Source organism: Nyctereutes procyonoides, unplaced genomic scaffold (genome assembly GCF_905146905.1).
Source record: "Nyctereutes procyonoides isolate TBG_1078 unplaced genomic scaffold, NYPRO_anot_genome, whole genome shotgun sequence".
NCBI lineage: Eukaryota > Metazoa > Chordata > Mammalia > Carnivora > Canidae > Nyctereutes > Nyctereutes procyonoides.
Window position 1 is genome coordinate 4,217,317 of NW_026575026.1, and position 20,337 is coordinate 4,237,653.

The window sequence follows — 20,337 nt, forward strand, 5'->3', positions numbered from 1 at the left end:
AGAAAAGATATTATTTTAAAACATCATAAAATTGTTATCTAAAAAGAGCTCTATTTAGTGCAAATAGATTCTTTATTGAGTTCTAAACCCTTGGTACTTTTGGGATTCTAAAAGTCTGATTTAACTGAAAAGTTATTTAAAAGGGAAGCAATTTGTTACAGGGTCATATGTATACAGAAATAGTTCCCAATTACATGAAAACCTATTTATTTGACATACAAACTACCTATGCTCCTGTATTTCTCTTTATGCAGAAGAAAAATAAGAAAAATTCATTCTAGACCATTTTAATTTTTAAATACTGCTCTTGAGGCCACCTGGGTGGCTCAGTCAGTTAAGCATCTGCCTTGATTTTGCCTCAGGGCATGATCTCAGGGTTGTGATATTGAGTCCCGCATTCGGCTCCACAAGGAGCCTGTTTAAGATTCTATTCTCTCTCTCTCCCCCCCCTCCAACCCTTCTCCCATGCTCGTGCACACTCACATGCGCTCTCTAAAAAATTAAAAACAACAACAACAACAACAAAAAAACACCATACTGCTCTTGAGTAGTTTCCCCTCACAGTTAGAATAAAGTCCAAATTCTTCAGCCTGGCCTACAAATCCCTACATCATACATGCTTTCTTCTTGGCCCTCTTCTCCAACTGTTACCTCTCAGCACTCTTCCTCCTATTTACTATATTTCAATGATTCTTTCTACGTTTGGAACACATTCTTTCTACCTTGGGGCCATTTCCTTTACCTGAAATGTTTTTTTTTTTCTTTTAAAGATTTTTATTTAGTTGACAGAGAAAAAGAGAGAGAGACAGAGAATAGGAATGCACAAGCAGGGGTTGCAGCAGAGGGAGAGGGAGCAGCAGACTCCACCCTGAGCAGGGAGCCCAATTCAGGGCTCGATCCCAGGACCCAGCGATCATGACCTGAGCAGAAGGCACATGCTTAGCCACTCAGGTGGCCCTACAGTGTTCTTTCACCAGATTTCTGCACAGCTATTCCCTTCTTGATATTTAGGTCAGAGTAAATATCAGCTCCTCAGAAAGACCTGTCTTAACCATTCATTTTAAGCAGCTGTCCAGTGACTTACCACATAACTCTGCTTAGGTGCATTAGAGAATTTACTTCTACTTTATCATTTTCTTACTTGTTCATTGTTAGTCTTTCTCCCACTAGAAAATAAACTCACTGGAACAGGGACAGACAAACCAATGGTACAGATAAAACAAGGAAGACAAAAAAGAAGCATTTCAAAACAATAGAAAAAAGAATTATTCAATAAATGATATTAGGACAACTGAGTACTCATGTGGAGGGAAGGAGGTTAAATCTGTCATTATTTACCCACTAACAAATTCCAAATCTACATTTTAAAAACGCGTGTGCCCCCTGCCCCCACCATTCCTAAAACAAAGACGTAATGGAAAAATCATGAGAGAAATTTTTACAAAACTCTCAGTGTCATTGTAAGCATGATGTAAAACCTAGATGCCACAGACAGGATAGTTAAATTACACAACTTAAAAGTCAAAACACCAGAAATGTGAACACAAAGATCTGTGAAAAGAATCAATTACAATACATGAAAAACAAAAGTCAAGGCTACAATGACTGAACAAAAGGTACTTTGTGAATTTATAACTAAGAGAATTATACTGGTAGGCTTTTCTTATTTATTCTATTTAACAGAAAATACTTTTTAGTATATCAAAAGGAGGTTAATTATTAGAGCATAGTTTTGATGAAGATGAATTTTAGTTCGGATTTTAAGAAGAGAAATAATGTTATACAGTAACATATAAGTTCTAATTAGAATTAGAATTATAGAATAATAATTAGAATTAGAGTTATAGAATAATTAGAATTAGAATTATACAATAATAATTCTATGTAGAGAATTATTCATTCTAATGTGCAAATTTAACTTTGGGGATAAAAACATTTATGAAAGAGATGTAGATGATGTCCACATACAAGAATCAACACATGTTAAAGGCACGGAAATAGCATCTCTTTCTACACCTAATCCATAAATGTTTCTTTAATCTCAGGTCCTAAACAACACTTCAAAATAACAGGATTATAAAATTTATTATCTAGTATTGCCTCTAGTAAAATCAGAGAAATTAGGATAACAAAATATGCTTAACTTGTTGAAGGTTTAATATCTAATATGGTAGATATTTTCATGCATCATAACTTGGACCAATGAAAAATGAAACCCATATGGATTTAAAATACAAAATCAAAAATTCTGTGTTTACATTTTTATGAAAGCACTTGTCATACTGTCTTAGAACTTTTCTGGTGACTCACCGGTTTCCTCCTAAACTGGTAGCTTTCCAAAGGCAAACAGTGCGCTCTATCTCATGGTAACTTCACCCCTTTGCAATAAGTGCTTAGCACACAACAGATACTCTATTTGTGTTGCAAATGTTAACAATAAATCCTTGAAAAGCAATCTTTTAAAAAATAATTTGGGGAAATTTTTGTTATTTCTAATGTACTCCTATAAAAAATGCTTTTTTTCTATTATATAAAAATCAAAATGAGTCAGTTTATATTGGTGAAAATGATTCGGTATAAGAAATACTTATTTTTTTAATTCAAAGAAGAATAATATTAAGTTATTCTGAATATAAATAATTTATAACATGTCATTAATATTCTTTTACTATATAAGCAATTCTTGGCTACGTATTTTGCTTAAACATTTGATTCTGTCTTTAATGACTCATAATAATGTAGTCATAGAGATAGCAAATCACAAGTATATGGTATATGCTTTCAACATATTACATAAGGTTCACATCAATTCTTACCATTTAACACAAAATTTACCAGGCTAGTAGAGTGGCACTGTGCTGGGCCAGAGTTGGCTTGATATTGTAACAAAAGGAATATTGCTCTTGAAAGGAAAGAAAGGAAAGAAAGGAAAGAAAGGAAAGAAAGAAAGAAAGAAAGAAAGAAAGAAAGAAAGAAAGAAAGAAAGAAAGAAGAAAAGAAAGATTCTTAACAATAGAATCAAAAGTATCTTTCATTTTCTGAGCTAACAAAAAGAAACATGTACCCCCATGGGAATGTAAGCATATTATGTAAGTTGCAATGCTTCAAAAACCTTGAAAATATTTAAAGCAACATCTCAGTCTTCTCTCTCTCTTTCCTTATACATACACATTTACACACACGCCAGACATACCATATGTATGTAACACATTCACAAAAACTTATACATTCAGTGTCATTTCATTTTGGTAATTCAAAAATTAACAAAATGCCATTATCAAGTTAAACAGTAATTTACAAGATTTAAAAAGACATATTGTCTAATCTGTCTCCGAATGGTCAATTCTGAAAAGGGTTCCAGTAGATGGAAGATGTGGAAGCATGTGCCTACCACAACCACCACTAAATTCACAAGTATTTCAACTGGGAAGGGAAACTGCCGATTTGTCCTTTCCTTCTGAGCGTTTCCAGCAGAGCCTGGAGGAAATGAATGCTGCTGCCACGAGAGGAAGCTGAAAATGCTTCATGATGAATCCCCACAAGCTACTACTCCCAGTGAAAATCCTAGAAGTCCATCAGCATCATCTAATCTCTTGACCACAGGCTACACTTAAACTCAAAGTTTCAGATACACAGACTGATGTTTCCTTTATGATATATAGGATATATATATTTCCTTAATGATTCAAGATCCCTATTCCTCAGTAATAGAAACTAAATTTAGTAATATGTGAGTAGCAATATTAAAATCATCAAAATATATTAATAAGCCAAGCCAATATGGAATATTTTAAAGAAATTTTCATTAAAAAGTTTTAGAATATGCTATTATATAACCATGCATCATAAAATTTTCTGAGAAATGAAAGGCAGACAAATCAAATAAAATCTCTGAAAATACTAACTACTCTGATTTTACATTCTGAGGGGTTGCCTTTAGCTAACTAACTGATCAGCAATTTGAGTATCCATTATTTGCAGCACAAACTTTAAACCTTTGGGTTAATGCCAACATTTTAAAGGGCTAAGGCTTTCATAAAATAATCTATATTATAAGAAATTTCATAAAATCCTGGACAGCATTATAAGCATTCCTAATTAACTGGTATTTAATTAACTGCCTTTCATTTTATAAATCAAGACACATATTAATTAGTTGCTAAACTTTAGGCATAGGCTCATTTTTAATAATTCTAATTGTATAGCAAGTTTTTCAGATTTCAAATCCTCATCTTGGAGTTAAAGTACAAAGGAAAATAACTGAAATTTGAATTAAAAGTCAAAAAAGCTTCAAAAGGAATTATAGTTTAGAAAATCAATGGTACCCTGTTCCATGTCATTTAGTCACAAAGATGGAAGAACTGTCTTCCTAATTTGAAGAACTGTCTCTTTATTGAAATAAATTCAGTGTTCACAAGAAAGGCAAAATATTAAGTTTTTATTACAATATTTTGAGTATTTATGTAAAAAGTTTGTAGAGTCACCGAAACAGCAGGAAAAACTTAAAGAAAAATACACACGTGTGATACACTACTTTAACTTCAAAAATACGGATTTTAAATGGACATTCAATACTGTCCAGCAATTATTCAATATTTACCTAATAAGTTTGTTGTCTAGCTCTGTGAAAGCCTATTTCCCACCTTTTTTTCTTTCCTTCAATTTTGCAATCTTCAATCTTTCTATCTTCCCCACTCTCAGTATCTAGTAATAACAAGAATACTAAAGGCATCAGAGACTCACCTTCCCACTGTGAACCTACAGACTTACTTACCTACACCTGTACCTACCTACTGCCTTCCCGCTAGGTACAATGGAAGTCTCTGCTCCTAAAAGCCCTCTCCTTGAGATGTGGATCCTAACCCTTCTCATCTTAAAGAGTTTCACTTTATCTTTCCTGTAATTGTTACTCTCCTCTGGAACATTCTATAAGCCAACAGTCAGCTTCCGGTTTTGGGGAGTGAGGACAACATTTTCCTAGGCTCAGCATCCATCTGTGGCACCTTCCTTTCCTAAGAATTAGGTATGGTGACTGTCTCTACTCTCTTTCAATTCCCTTTAATTTTTAATTCCTTTTTTCCCCCTCAAATGTAATATATACAATCTGTTTAAGTTATAAACCTTCTGTTGAACACCTATAAAACCCACCACCCAAAGCAGGAACTAGAATATTATCACTGACTAGTATACACCTTGTGCCCTGCACCTATCCTATCCCCTTAGCCTCATCCCCCAGAGAAAAGATCTGGATGCTATTGTATTTCCATTTTTTGAAACAAGTTTTCACTAGTTTTTATATACTTAAGATATTTAACTTGTTTTTAAGCTTTGGGAAACAGCATACACATTAATTTTTCCTAAATTGTTTTCATTCAGCACTGTATCTCCAAGATTCCCTTGTGTTTTGCATCTAAGCGTGGCTTATACATTCCCAGAGCTGTATGATACTCCATGTAACTTTTCTCCTATTAGTTAATATTTGGGTAATAGCCAGTTTTATAGCTTTCGTGAAAAATACTGTAATGAACATTCTTGTACAAAACTCCTGGGCCATGTGGGGAGGTTTCTCTTATACACTTAAAATACATACCTGATATGGCTGATAGTCTACCACGCAAATGTTAAAATTATTACATGATTTCAGTGAATCTGACCTACTTCACCCCTCAACAAGCATTCATATCCTCCAAAACACCTGACATTGTCAAATTTCCTAATGTTTGCTAACCTAATGGGTGGGTAAAAAAATGCTACCTCCTTGTGATCTTAATGTATGCTCCCTTGATTACTAATGATTTAAGTATCTTTTGATATTTTTATTCATCATTAATATTTCCTCTTTGGTGAATTATCTACAAAATGTCTGAGCAATTTCCAATTAGATGGTTTTTCTTCTTGATTTCTAGGAGTTCTTTATATCCTGCACATTAACATTCTATAAATATTTTCTACTAGTTTCTTTCATTTTCAATTCCCTTGTTTTTGTCTTTTTGTCCTTTATTATTTTCCCATCAAGCCATGCCCACCAAAACCTCCACCAAAGATGGATGGCTGTTGAAATGGTGCTATGTGCACTCTTGATTTATTTTTTTTTAAAAGATTTTATTCATCTATTCATGAGTGAGAGAGAGAGAGAGAGAGAGAGAGAGAGAGAGAGAGAGGCAGAGACACAGGCAGACGGAGAAACAGGCTCCACGCAGAGAGCCTGATGTGGGGCTCGATCCCGGGTCTCCAGGATCATGCCCTGGGCTGAAGGCGGCGCTAAACCGCTGAGCCACCCAGGCTGCCCTTACTCTTGATTTTTAAAAGGATTTTTTTTAATGCTTTGTTATTAAAAATGATGTTTTGGTAGATACCTTTTATTGGATCAAAGAAATTCTGTTCTGATCCTAGTTTCTGAGTGTTTACCATGTTGAGGTATTGAACATTAATAAGTGATTTTTTTTTCCTGTATCTACAGAATCTATCATATGAATTTTCTCCTGCATTCTGTTAAGCTGGTGAATGACACTTAAAGGTATTCTACATTAAAACACCTTTACATTTCTGGAATAAACTCAGATTGGAAATTGAGTTTTATCTTCAAAAAATATGTACTTACATATTCAGATTTCCAGTACTGTTTGAGATTTTGATATGTACTTAATAAATGTTTTCCTTCACATACTCTTTCAGTATTAGGGTTAAACTGGCCTTGAAGAATGATTTGGAGAAATAGTTCTTTTTCTATTCTCTTGAAGAGTGGAGTGACATGATCCTTGAAAGTTTAGTTTAGGAGAATTTAGTTCTAAAACCATCTGGAGGGATCCCTAGGTGGCTCAGCAGTTTGGTGCCTGCCTTTGGCCCAGGGCCTGATCCTGGAGACCCAGGATCGAGTCCCACATCAGACTCCCTGTATGGAGCCTGCTTCTCTCTCTCTGCCTCTCCGCCTGTCTCTCTCTCTCTCTCTCTCTCTATTTCTCATGAATAATAAAATCTTTAAAAAATAAAAAATAAAACCATCTGGATTAGTTGTTTTCTCTACAGTAAGATTTTAAACTACTGATTATATATCTGCAATACTTAAAATATTATTCAGGCTTCCCAGGAGTTTTGGTGAATTACATTTTTCTAGGAATTTGTCAATTTCTTCTAAGTTTTCAAATTTACTGGCAAAAAGTTCACAGTACTCTTTTTACCCTATCCAGTTTTTATTGTACTGTGGCTTTTTTATTTCAGTATTGTGCCTTGTCTTTATTTCTTTTATTCACTAAGTGGATTGTCTATTTTTCTTAACTTTTCAAAATATCACCTTCTAATTTCTTTGACCATTTCTATCATAACTGTTTTCAATCATACTGAGTTTTGCTTTTGTCTTTCCTAATTCTAATTCTGAATTTCCTTATTTTCTTTATTTTAATAGTCCTTTTCTATTTTAAGTTAAATGCACAGTTTCTCCATGTTCAGGTTTTCTTCTTTTATAACTTTATTTATTTATTTATTTATTTATTTATTTATTTATTTATTTATTAAGATAAATTTCCCTTTTTGAATTTCACTGCATCCCTCAAATTTTAATTGTAGTAGTATTCGCATTATCAGTAAGTAGAGAGCATTTTAGACTTTGGTTATAATTTCTTTTTTTTTTTTTTGTCCTACTGGTTATTTATAAGGATGAATATAAAAATGTACGGATCTTTAAAATTTTTAGATTTGTTTTTTATTTCTAAGTTAATTACATTGTGGTCAGAGAATATAGTCTGCAGGATACTGAATCTTTGAAATATGTGTATCTGTGATTTGTAGCCTAGTTCATGCTCAGTTTTTGTGTGTGTGTGTGTGTTTATTCCATAGAGTAGGGTGTTCATTAAACCATGCTTACATGAATTGCTCAAATCTGCTAAAGACAGATGAATTTCTTATATCCATGAATTATAGGTAATTGAGAAAGATATTTTAAAACCTCCCAATAATATGACAGTAAATTTGTCACTATTCTCTGGTTTGGTTAAATTTTGATTTGCTTATTTTATTAGGTATATTCAAGCTTAAAGCTGCTGCATTTTACTGATAAACTAGACTTGTAACATAATGACCTCTCATGCTCTCCAATAATGCTTTTTTATCTTTAAATCTACTTTGCTAATATTAATTTAACTGTTCCATTTTTGGTTAGTATTTGCCTAAAGTATCATTAACTATCCTTTTACTTTCAGTCTGTCTGTATACATAAGCTTTAAGTGTATCTTTTATAAAAAGCATTTAAGTTAAAAAAATCAAACTGATTGAAGCTTTGTCTTTTACAAGCAGAGATTAGGAGGCAATTTATATTTATTGCAGCACTTGTTCCATTTTACTTTTACCAATCTCTTTCTTTCCTCCTTTTTAATAATTTTCTCCCTTTCTTTACTTCTATTTGGATTGACTTTAAATATTCTTTTTCCATGTCTTAATTTTTCTTATCTACAGGTTTCCAGTACATATAACTCTATATTCTTTTGGTGGTTACCCTTGAAATTTTACCATACAAATTTAACTTATGTCCAAAGTTAACTTTGAACCCTCTCCTGAACAATATCTTTCAACTTTGGTGTCCCCTCTTTCAACTTAAATACTATTGCTGTCTAGTACTTTAGTTCTGTCCCCATCCCCCCTCACTTTTATCTTTTTAAAACAAATTATGGAGCTTTATTATTGTATGGTATCAACCCAAGTAACTGATAACTTCCACATATGTTTCTCTGTCGCTACCCATATATCTCTATTATCAACCTACAATCAGGGACATTTCCCTTAAAACTTAAATATCTATGCATCTATTTACCATCTGCATTACACAGTCTAATAGGCACTTAAAAATTCTAGAAAGAGTTTGTACTTTCCATTCTTCTCCTCAGACCATCCCATCTAGGTCAATGACAGTAACAACTACCCAATGCTCAAACCAAAAAACCCAGCCATCATTGATTCCTCACTCTCCCTCATCTCACACTCAATCCCTTCTATTATTTATAACTCAAAGATATTCTTAAACCTGTTTTTTTAAAAAGATTTCATATATTTTTTCATGAGAGACAGAGAGAGAAAGAGAAAGAGAGGCAGAGACACAGGCAGAGGGAGGAGAAGCAGGCGCCATGCAGGGAGCCCGACATGGGACTGGATCCTGGGTCTCCAGGATCCCGCCCTGGGCTGAAGGCAGCGCTAAACCACTGAGCCACCGGGTCTGCCCTGTTTACTTTTTTTAATCCTCACCACCCCTAGTCCAACAGCCTAGTCCAACTTTCTTCTCTCTTTTGTATTTAAATACCTTTCTAATCTAATTCAATCTTTGGAACAAAGCAACTAGAGTGGTCTTTTAAGTTTCTGTCAGATTGGGGCACCTGGGCAGCTCAGCAGGCTAAGCGTCTGTCTGTTGTCTTCAGTTCAGGTCATGATCTCAGGGTCCTGGGATCAAGCCCTCCATTAGGCTCCCTGTTAAGTGGGGAGTCTGCTTCTTCCTCCTTCCTATGCCCTTCGCCCCTGCTCCTGCTCCCCCCCCCCAATCAGTCAGTAAAACTTTAAATAAATAAATAAATAAATAAATAAATAAATAAATAAATAAATAAATAAATATCAGATCTTTCCAGTCACAATCTCATTGTTCTATAAATAAATCCCAGATGCTATATATCCTGCATAGTTTGGTACCTACCTGCCCACTTCATTTCCTACCACTCTTCTGTTCCCTCATTCCCTTCAGCCCCACTACCTTTATGCATATCAAGCCCTTTGCTTTTTATAGTACCTCTGCTCTTACTACCTTTCCTTTTGCCCAACAAGCTCTTCCTCAATCATGAATTATCTTTTAGATCCCAGCTCAATACTACTTAGTAAACTAAGTAATAGTGATTCAAGAAGATCAAACATAAAATCAGAAGGAGAAAAAAAAACACCATTTTCAATCACTGTCAAACCAATTATGCTTGCAAATTTCTTTCTTTACAGATTCTCTAATACATTTTACTCCTTACAGAATTAATCTCAAGCTGGAAATTTGTACCTTTTGCGAAGTTCAAATTTTAATGTTAGTCCAAGCTGAAAGAATTAAGAAAACCAAATCTACCAAAATAGATTCCATTAGAGACTAAAAATTAGAACCCACCAATTATCAGAAAAAAATTTAAATTAACAGATACTAACTCACAATAAAATACAATCCTAGGTTTCACAAGAAAATACTAGCAACCTTTAAAAGAATAAGCGATTTAAGTAAAATATTTAAACGGTTGAAAAAATAAATAAGCTAAACATCAAGGGGTTAAAAAAAAGTATACAGATTGTTTTAACAAAGCAATTATCACACTGTTATCTAGACAAAGAGACAATCACACTTATGCATCTCGACATAAAAATCCTATGTCAAATATCAGCAAACAGAATCCAGCAGCTCATTAAAACAACAACAAACCATGACCATCATATTTATTTCAAGAAGGAAGGGCAACTGACTATTCAGGAATTCAGTAACAAAATAATTCCTCATGATCATTAGGTCAAAGGTGAAAAATCACTAAGATCATTTCAACTGATGCTAAAAAAAACTATAATAAAATTTAACAGACATTTTGCTAGAAACCTATAAAAACAACAGCAGCATATTTCTTTAGTGTGATTTAGAAGAAAAAAGTGTGTGTGTGTATAAAAAACAACCCAGAAGTCAGAATCATTCTTACTTAGGAAATATTAGAGCCAGGTTATAAACCATGGCCCATGGGTTATTTCCAGCCTGCCACCTGTTTTTATAAATAAAATTTTGTTGGAAGACAGCCACACCCATTCATTTACATATTGTGCACGGCCACTTTTACACTACAACACGAGGGTTGAGTAGCTGCAATGGAGACAGGGACACAAAGTTGAAAATACTTATTATCCAGCCCTTCACAGCGTAAGTTTAACAACCCTGTACTAGAGCATTCCCATTAAAGTAGGGAAAAGATAAAGGTGTTTACCAGCAATCACTGATTTCAGAGATACCATCTTATGCAATTAGGCAGAAATATTAAAACTTCAATTTTTGCAACTTTCTCAATTTCTATGAATGTATCACTGATTTCCCTCCAGGCTGCCCCTTCCCTCTTGCCATCATCTCTGTTGTACAGGAATAGCAGCCCTAATCCACTCACACCTAACTTAACCAAAATAATCTTTTATTTATTTTATTTTATTTATTTTTTCAAAATAATCTTTTAAATGCCCAAGTTTTCTTTAATGTGAAGTGGAAATACATACTGTTATCTCAATAGAAGATAATGAAATTACTAGAATTTTTAATTTTATTGTGCTTTGTAAAATACCAAAATCATAATTTAAAAAATCAGTAGGACTTACATAAGGCTTATACATGCAATTAACAGCATACCCAACATCTGAATATGATGTATGCCGTTCTTGGGCAATACACATACAAATAATAAATCTCACTGTTAAACATACCCTTCCTGTAGAGACAATTCTTGGTTTTCTTCTTCAGGACCACTGCTATCACTCTGTAGTTCAGGTTCATTTTCATCTTTTCCTGGCAAAGTCTCCCAGCTTTCATCGCTTGATGACTGATCTTTTTCTGTACCAGAAAACCGATGAGGCAAAGAAGCAGACCATTCTCCATCACTGCATTCTGAACTGCAAATTCAGGACAGAAATACAATAACTGTCACTATTTGTGCATTTGTCATTTGGACAAATGCATCATAGTAGACAGTGGATGACTGATCCCACACATGCTTATAAATCAGGTGCCAAATCCATTTTAAAAAAATTTAAAAGTAAATAGAGAAATACATTCAGCAGAATGTAACTTTTTCAAATGAATATAGCATATGGCCAAGTTATAGATTTATCAATTTATTATTTTCTTCACTGAAGTAATTCCATAGTGGTTAGATATAGGTTTATTTTTTTAGACCTATTTCTAAATAAAATTTTAAATATAACTTGGTAATCATAAATTAAATGCTATCTGAAATAAATAATAGATTTATTACTCATCTGACCCAACTAAAACAACTTTCTAACTACATACTGACAACTGGGGACATACCCTCTATGAATAAAAAATTTTCACTATAACCATATTTTAAAAGCTTAACGATTTTTTTCCTTCCTATTTTACAAAAGACTTTAAAATGAAAGGAGATTCAAATTCATAAAAAATTGCACTGACAAATCTTTACTAAAGTCCTTTGGTTGGACTGTGAATACAAAATAAATTTCAGCTAAGAGAATATTTAGATAAGGAACCAAAAGGTATGATAAAAAGGTTAATGAAAAACCTCAGAAAATGACTTTTGGTTATATTTTTTAGTTAATTCAGTTACATTTAATTACTTTTAAAGTACAGTCATCTTGTACCACAACAAAGTTAAAATATTACATATTGATGGTGAAAATAAATCTTAAATACCCCCTCCAACTGTATCAACCATTCTGGTTAAGAATCCCCTTAAAGATTTCCCTTGCCATGATTTTTGAGAAACAAAAAAATTAATAAATTTTAGTTTGTTTCTGAAGGACGTGATAATTAGTAAGAAATAACTTTTCTTTATGATGCTATATTACTAATGGTCATATTATAAATGATATATTAAGTAGACTAGTAAGTTCCTGATGAATCCAAGAGATCAAGATGCTATTAAGAAAGAATAGCACTAATGTAAGCTCTGAGAAATTAGAAGTAAAAATAATAAAATCAACTTCCAATTTTCAGTAAATGAGAGGCAGCAGGGGCACAAACATTCCGGAGAAGGAATGCTATATAGCTCTGGTATAGCAAGTATTCCTTCAGTTGGATAGGACCCAAATTGCTTTTATTTTGTAAAATTTTCTGTAACCCCCAAAATAATCTAAGGTGAAGTAAATCACTTCTTGACTTGTGCCCGTGTAAAAATCTAACACAGAAAATAGTTTTAAAAGACTTCTTGAACTGCATTTCCTTGACTATGAAGCCTCTCAAATTCAAAGCTAAATTACCAGCTCCAATTTTAACAATTAGGCTAAGATTCCCTTATTAACTTATGGCAACTTTACTTACTTAAAAGAAAACCTTGTATTTTAAACATTGTTATGATCCTGTTCAGGAAAATAATATGTAAAAACTTCTGAATTTTTTTTACTTAATGAAATAATTGATGGACTATCTCCAAATTTTAATATAAAAAGAATGCCTATGATCAGTAGTCAATATATTTAAGAAGCCTATATTACAGATCGGTAAACTCAGCCTTTCTGCCAAATGTGGACCTTCTACTTTTTTTTTTTTTATAGCCTCTGAATTAAAAACTTTTTTTTTTTTTAATTTACGATAGTCATACAGAGAGAGAGAGAGAGGCAGAGACACAGGCAGAGGGAGAAGCAGGCTCCATGCACCGGGAGCCCGACGTGGGATTCGATCCCGGGTCTCCAGGATCGCGCCCTGGGCCAAAGGCAGGCGCCAAACCGCTGCGCCACCCAGGGATCCCTTAAAAACTTTTTTTTACAAGTTTATCTTTAATTCAGCTTCTTAGTAAAATACTAAAATACTATTTGGCCCTTTAGGGAAAAAAATCTGCAGATTGCTGGCCTGTATCATTACTCATTATATATCACCCTCACCTCTAAGTTGGTAACTTTTAAACATATATCCCTGGCCTTGACCATTTAGCTTTCATAATCACTAACTGCCCTCCAATAAGTTTTAGATTTTCACAATCTTTTTCAAAAATTATAAAATAAAATTTATCTGACAGACAAGTCTCTTCTTGATTTTTCTATCTGCTAATAGTATTTTCCTGTTCTCAAGCCAAAATTCATGTATCTTTGACTCCTCACAAACTCCTATGTTTAAATCCTTTTTACTTTGCATTCTTTCTGTAAAACGTCTCCTTTCTCTCCATTTCTCCTAAAATCCCTGGCTCCAATATTCTTCTCCAAATCTATACCTAGACAATCAATTATTAAACTGGTGTCCCTAAATTTAATCTCAGTCCCACAAGTCACCTTTCAAAAGATGCATTCTAAATACCACTATTGCTGCAACTTCCATCAAATAGTACATACATAATATTACTCCAAAATCCTTCATTTTTTTTTTAACTAACGCAGTATTTCACAGAATTAAGCCAATATATAGAGAAGAGGAAAGAAGCTTAATTTAGTCTCATGCCTACTGCCCTCACAGTTTTTGCCACAGTCACACATTAATATTGTTCTTAGAGAACAGTAGTTAAGAACACAGGTTCTGGAGTCAGTCTGCCTGGATTTGAATCCACCAATTATTAGTCGTGAAAAAGGTACTTCACGTTCACATTTCTGTGCCTTTATCACTTCACACATCAGGTGAATTTAGTAACAGTATCTAATAACTGAGTTCATATGAGAAGTCAATGCATTTATATATAAAAAACATTTTAATAGTGCCAGATAAATAGTAAGCCATCAATAACTGTTTGCAAATCTTTTAACAACTTTTTTTTTTACTCAAATACCATATTTCCTTTTCAAGTTTATGGAGATGTTTAAGTGAATACTGTAGATAAACATTTAGAACAATTTTTGAAAATGCTAAGCATTTAATAAAGGTGATAATTACTTTATTATATAAGTTGTATGCTTAGACAGTTTCAACTGGATTTCCAACCAGCACACTATCATTTTCCTCTTTTCTCTACTGAAGAAAATCTACTCTGAATCCTTGGTTTGTCTTACTGAATGGCAAGATCAGCCTCCTGGTCACCAAAGGCACTTCAGTCTTAGTCTCTCTTTCCACCAGTGGTCAGCAAGCTATGTCCTCACCCATGAGCCAAATCTGGCCACCTGTCCTTTAGTGGTCTGAAAGCTAAGAATGTCTTTTGCTTTTCGTTTGTTTTGGGGGTTGGCTTTTCTCTCTTTTTTTTTTTTTGCATTTTAAATGGTTATTTAAGTACCTACAGAATATCCATGATTTTGCCTTTTGGTCCACAAAGGCTAAAGTATTTACTGTCTGTGGACATCCTTTTTAAAAAGTCTGTAGATCCTTGAGAGGATCCTTCAGAGAAGACTCCGCAAAGAAAAAACAAATATAGGTCAATGGAAGAGAAATTATAGAGAGTGACAAACTTGAGTGCTCAACAGTAGCACTCAAGTAAAAAAACACGGGTACCAAGGCAATTCAACTGGCTGTGAGAAGGAGGAGGTTACTGCTAACATCAGAGAATAGAGAAATAGTACTGTAAGTTTCAAGGCCTTTAAAAGTGCAGAGTGCAGGAATAGAAACAGTGGGTATGGAAAACTTATTCTGAAAATTCAGCAATGGAAGAGAAGACAAACAGGCCAGTTGTTAAAGGAAAAGCAAGATCAAGTGAAGATTTCCCCTCAGGATTTAGAAAAATACAGAATGAGGTGGACAGAAGCAATTCTGGTATAAGAATAATAAAGTCAGGTGTAAGATATAACTATAGACACAGAATGGACGAGTCATCTCTCTTCACTGAAGAAAAAATTAAAAACAGGAAAGGATACTAACATGCTGCAATATGGTGAACAGGAAAACAAGCTCAGATTTAATTATTTTACTACCCAAGGAAAGCAAGAAACAAAGTTCTCTCCTAAGAGTTTTAAGAGTGTATGGAACTTAAAGTAGAGTGAGAAAAGATTTAAAAATAACTTTTCAAGTCGAATAACCAACAGAACAAATAGGACACAAAACGATCACAGAGGGGCGCCTGGGGACTCAGGTCATGATCCCAGGGTCCTGGGATCAAGTCCCGCCCCAGGCTCCCTGCAGGGAGCCTGCTTCTCTCTCTGCCTGTGTCTCTGCCTCTGTGTGTCTCTAGTAAATAAATAAGTAAAATCTTTTAAAAATTTTAAAAAAGATCACAGAATAGTGAGGACCCATTTGCCCTTGAATATAAAAGCCAATGAGTTAAATGTTTTAAATTCTCAAAATAAAAACTAAGTACCACTTTGTTTTTCATATGGTCTTTTAAGTATTGTCTCCTGTTAAAATTTACAGCTATATTCAACAGCAGACAACTATTAACTTAAATGTTACATTTTCACATTCAATTGTGAACCAAAAACACTTTTTTCACATATAGAATAAAATATGATTTCTAGATAAGGTACTTTGTGTTAGTACAAATCTTAGATAGAAATAAGACATAAAAGCATCCAAAAGCAACCCCTTAGCATCCAAAGCACTTATTCCTTAAATTCCCCAACAAACTGTTTTGTTAGTCTTCCCTGGCATTTATCACATCCATAAAAACTGAACTACTATGAGCCTAGAAAAACTGAAAATCTGGATAATTTTGTTATCTGACTAGCTGAGGATCAAAAATACTTTCTGAATTTTATTGAAAATACTCTGGATGGAAATTATGTTGACATATCATTTTCAGACAGTTATTACTGCATTTTCAGACAGTATAGTAAGTCTAACCTAAGCAGTCTGGGACATTTTAGCACTATCAACAACAAACTATGTTGTAATATAGTGATACAAATGGTAGTTATTCAAATCTATAAGGTGCTTAATTTAGTAAATAAGGCCCAGATGGTTCTGAATTGCGCCTGCCTTTTACAACTTTCTGGTCTTTTCCCTAAATATCAGAATACAGTAATCTGTAACTCCCTAGCATGTCTAAGGAACAAAACTCTTTATCCCTAATTTACTCCTTCTAAACTTCGATGAATTTGGAAACAAGATAAAAAGATTTGCTCAAATGTTACAGCATATGCTTTTGGATCTTTGCTGGCTGCTCACAGATGCTTTATTTGTTGGGATACAGGGATATCAGAGAAGCTCCTGCTTGGCTCTTAGCTAATTTATAGAGAAGAGGAAAGAAGCTTAATTTAGCCTCATGATAATTAACTATAGGTCTTAACTTCCTCATAAGCCTGGTGAACACCAAGGGAACAGGAATCATTATTATTTGCATTTGCAGAGTACCTGGGAGAAGTCTGACAGGAGGATTTCAATAAATCCTTTTTGAATATATCAAACTGAAATCAACTAATAGCTGATATTCCTTTTATTTTCCCAAAATCATGAATAACAAAAAAGGTGTCCCGACATTTTTATCTTAGGTAAGGACTTTTTTACCTTTAAATTTTAAGCGATGTCAAGGCTTAGGGACAGAAAAAAAACCCTGAAGGAAACCTCAAGTGCTCTAAGAAGCGCTCAGTGGATGGCATATCTCTTCCTCCAGTTAGGCCCAAGGTTAAAATGTGCTGGCATGGTTAAAGGTTCTTTTAAACTCAAGATCTTGTCCTCAGTTATTAAAGCTCTCAGGGTGTATTTCAAAAGAGCGGTATGTTAACCTTAGCTCTTTGGTCTAATTCCAAGTCTGGTAATTACATACTGCCTATTAAATTCCCCTTGCAATTCTAATTTAATAAGGTGGTGTTCAGTTCCCGTCAAACAGCTCAGAGCAATCCTACCAACTGCAATGCTTATTCCATAGAGTGTAAAGTTTCAGATACGATTAAGTGATCATTTAAAAGTTTTCAGGGAGGAAACGGATCAGGCATTCATTCAAATACTTTTCACTTTTAAAGTATATATATTAACGATATATTTTTTGAATTATATTTTTTAAAAGTGGCCAAAATTCCTATAACTAAAAATGTCACCAAGGTTTTAGTTAAGTTCTGGACATGACGGTTCTATTTGTAGCTATTATAATACAAACGTGACAAGAAAAATTTTCAAGTATAGCATCTTTAAGTTTTATAAAGCAAAGGAAACCCAAAAAAAACCTCAAAGACTCAAGGCAAAGGGTATTTATACTTTATCAAGACACTTATTGTAGAGGAACTGTTTCCCCATTTCTCCAACCTGCTATTATCAGAATTCAGCAGGACTATAGTAAAACATCAAGTAGATGAACAAGAGATAGAAATGAAATTAAGTGTGAATGTATGGTTATTAAATTTCAAACTTTTTCTGACAGCATATTAAAAAACATTCTGGCAATTGTGATCCTTTGCAGGGAGTTGAAGGTAGAGGAACTAGAAACAGTAGCAGAAACAATTACTCAAACTGTCCAGACTATTGCAATGCAGTCCTAAACCTATCTCAATACTATCAACAGATGCAAATGTGAGTAGAATTCTAGGTAAAACTGTCTTCCTTGAGAACTTATTCTATGATGGTAGTCTTAAACAAGCAAACAAACAAACAAAAACCCTGTTTCTGGCCATTTCAATGTGTCTTAATGACTGCTTCAAAATTAGTTCCATCTTTTAAGCACAGCCCAACTTCAGGTTCTATAAATCAATACATTACTTTAAAGTGAAAGAAAAAAAGTTTCTGTTTACTGTGTTCCCTCCTCTGTATATTCTATTTGTAAAATAGCCTATTATTGCTTAGAATATTGACATATCACTTAAGGAAAAATGCAACACTCTCACACTTTCAAAAAGGTAAGTTATTTAAGACTATTAAGTTGATTTTTTTTTAAGAGTAAGCTAGAGGTATAATGAAAATTCACAATCCAATCCAAAAACCTTAGCACTGAGTATGTTTGGAATTCAGATTTTTTCCCCTGAGATTTAGAAGTAAGCCAAAAAAACTCAGTAATCAAACACTTTCATATTTCTGCAGCAAAATGTTAGGAATGCTTCAAACAAAGGCTCATGTCAGCTCTGATCCAGATCTGCATCAAGCAAGCTAACAAGCAATTCAGGTTTTGCCGTCAATTTCCATTTTAAGAAGTCTGCAGATTTTACATAAAAGATTGTGGACCCAACCTAAAAAAACAGAAATAGGTTAGGCAAAAGTTCTTAAATAATTTTACCTTTAAGCTTAAAAAACAGGTTATATAAATATTGTCTGCTAGCTCTTGAATTTTATTTTTTAAGATTTTATTTATTCATGAGAGTGACACAAAGAGAGAGAGAGAGAGAGAGAGAGAGAGAGAGAGAGAGAGAGAGAAAGAGAGACAGAAAGAGACACAGGCAGGCTCCATGCAGGGAGCCCGATGTGGGACTCGATCCCGAGACCCCAGGATCACGCCCTGGGCCGAAGGCAGGCACTAAACTGCTGAGCCACCCAGGGTTCCCCCATCCTTGAAGTTTATAAACTTAAAGATAGTAAAAGAAATTATATGTCAACTGTTTTAAGTTATTTACATTGTATTATAGAAGCTTTATAACCGTATGTCCAAAGAAAATCAAATATATTTTATTAATTTTATGGCATGAAATATATAAAATATATTCATACTCAGAAGAAAAACTGTCTTCCTTTGTAGTACTTTCTGGTTAAAAAAATTTTTTCCATTTCTCTTCATTCTATAATCTTACAGTGTTGGGGGCGGGAAAGATTATATACTAGAAACCAGCATGCTTATTCTAAGAAAAATTGTTGGGCACCTGGTAACTTAGTTGGTTAAGTGTCTGATTCTGATTTTGGCTCAGGTCATGATCTCAGAGTGGTGAGATCAAGCCCCACATCCAGCTCTGTGCTGGGCATGGAGCCTGCCCCTAAGATTCCTTCCCTTTCCTACTACTCTGCCCCTTCCCTCTCTAGTCCCTTTAGAGACTTGCCCCAATCATGCTCGGTCTCTCTCTTCCCCTCGAAAAGAAAAAAGAAAAAAGAAAAGAAAAGAAAAGAAAAGAAAAAAGAAAAGAAAGAAAAGAAAAGAAAAGAAAAGAAAAGAAAAGAGGAAAAAAAAAGTTATGTTCTCTTGAAAACAGTATATTTGGATTGGGCAATAACAGAAATGCAAATTCCAGCTCCAAAATTTACTAGCTTTGTTACCTTGTGAAGTTAACTCTCCTGTGCTTCAGTTTCCATGTCTATAAATGGGGGAAATGATAATATGCACCACACTGAGCTGTGACCAAAAACCAAACACTACATAAAAACAGGTAGAAAATAAACCTAGTGATAAAAAAAAGCAACAAGAAGAACAGAGAAACAGGGGACATTAACAAATACTAGCAAAGTTAATACAATATTATCAAAATTTTCTGTGATCTTAATCACTGTTTTTTTAAGATTTTATTTATTTATTCATGAGAGACAAAGAGAGGAGAGAGGCAGAGACAGGCAGAGGGAGAAGCAGGCTCCATGCAGGGAGCCCGACGTGGGACTCAATCCCAGGTCTCCGGGATCACACCCTGTGCCAAAGGTGGCGCTAAACCACTGAGCCACCAGGCTGCCCTCTTAATCACTTTTTAAGCCCAAGATGGATTAACATAGAATCTTTTTAAAAAAGTAGAATAAATGTTTACTTTAAAAGAAAAATGTTTACCTTTTTATTACAATAAACGTTGCATTTTATTAACTGAAGTACTATGAATTGACATACATAGTATTTCTATTTTTTTGTAATAACTAATAATCATTGACTGAAC

At 33.9% G+C, this 20,337-nt stretch overlaps 1 protein-coding gene across 2 annotated transcripts in view; it reads right to left on the minus strand.

The window, feature by feature from the left end:
- Positions 1 to 20,337, minus strand: part of PJA2 (praja ring finger ubiquitin ligase 2) — a 67,019-nt gene that overhangs the window by 20,915 nt on the left and 25,767 nt on the right. For both annotated transcript variants that reach the window (XM_055315276.1, XM_055315277.1), the window contains one exon: positions 11,455 to 11,640. In XM_055315276.1, the coding sequence (XP_055171251.1) occupies positions 11,455 to 11,640 (186 nt within the window). The remainder of the gene's footprint in view (positions 1 to 11,454; positions 11,641 to 20,337) is intronic.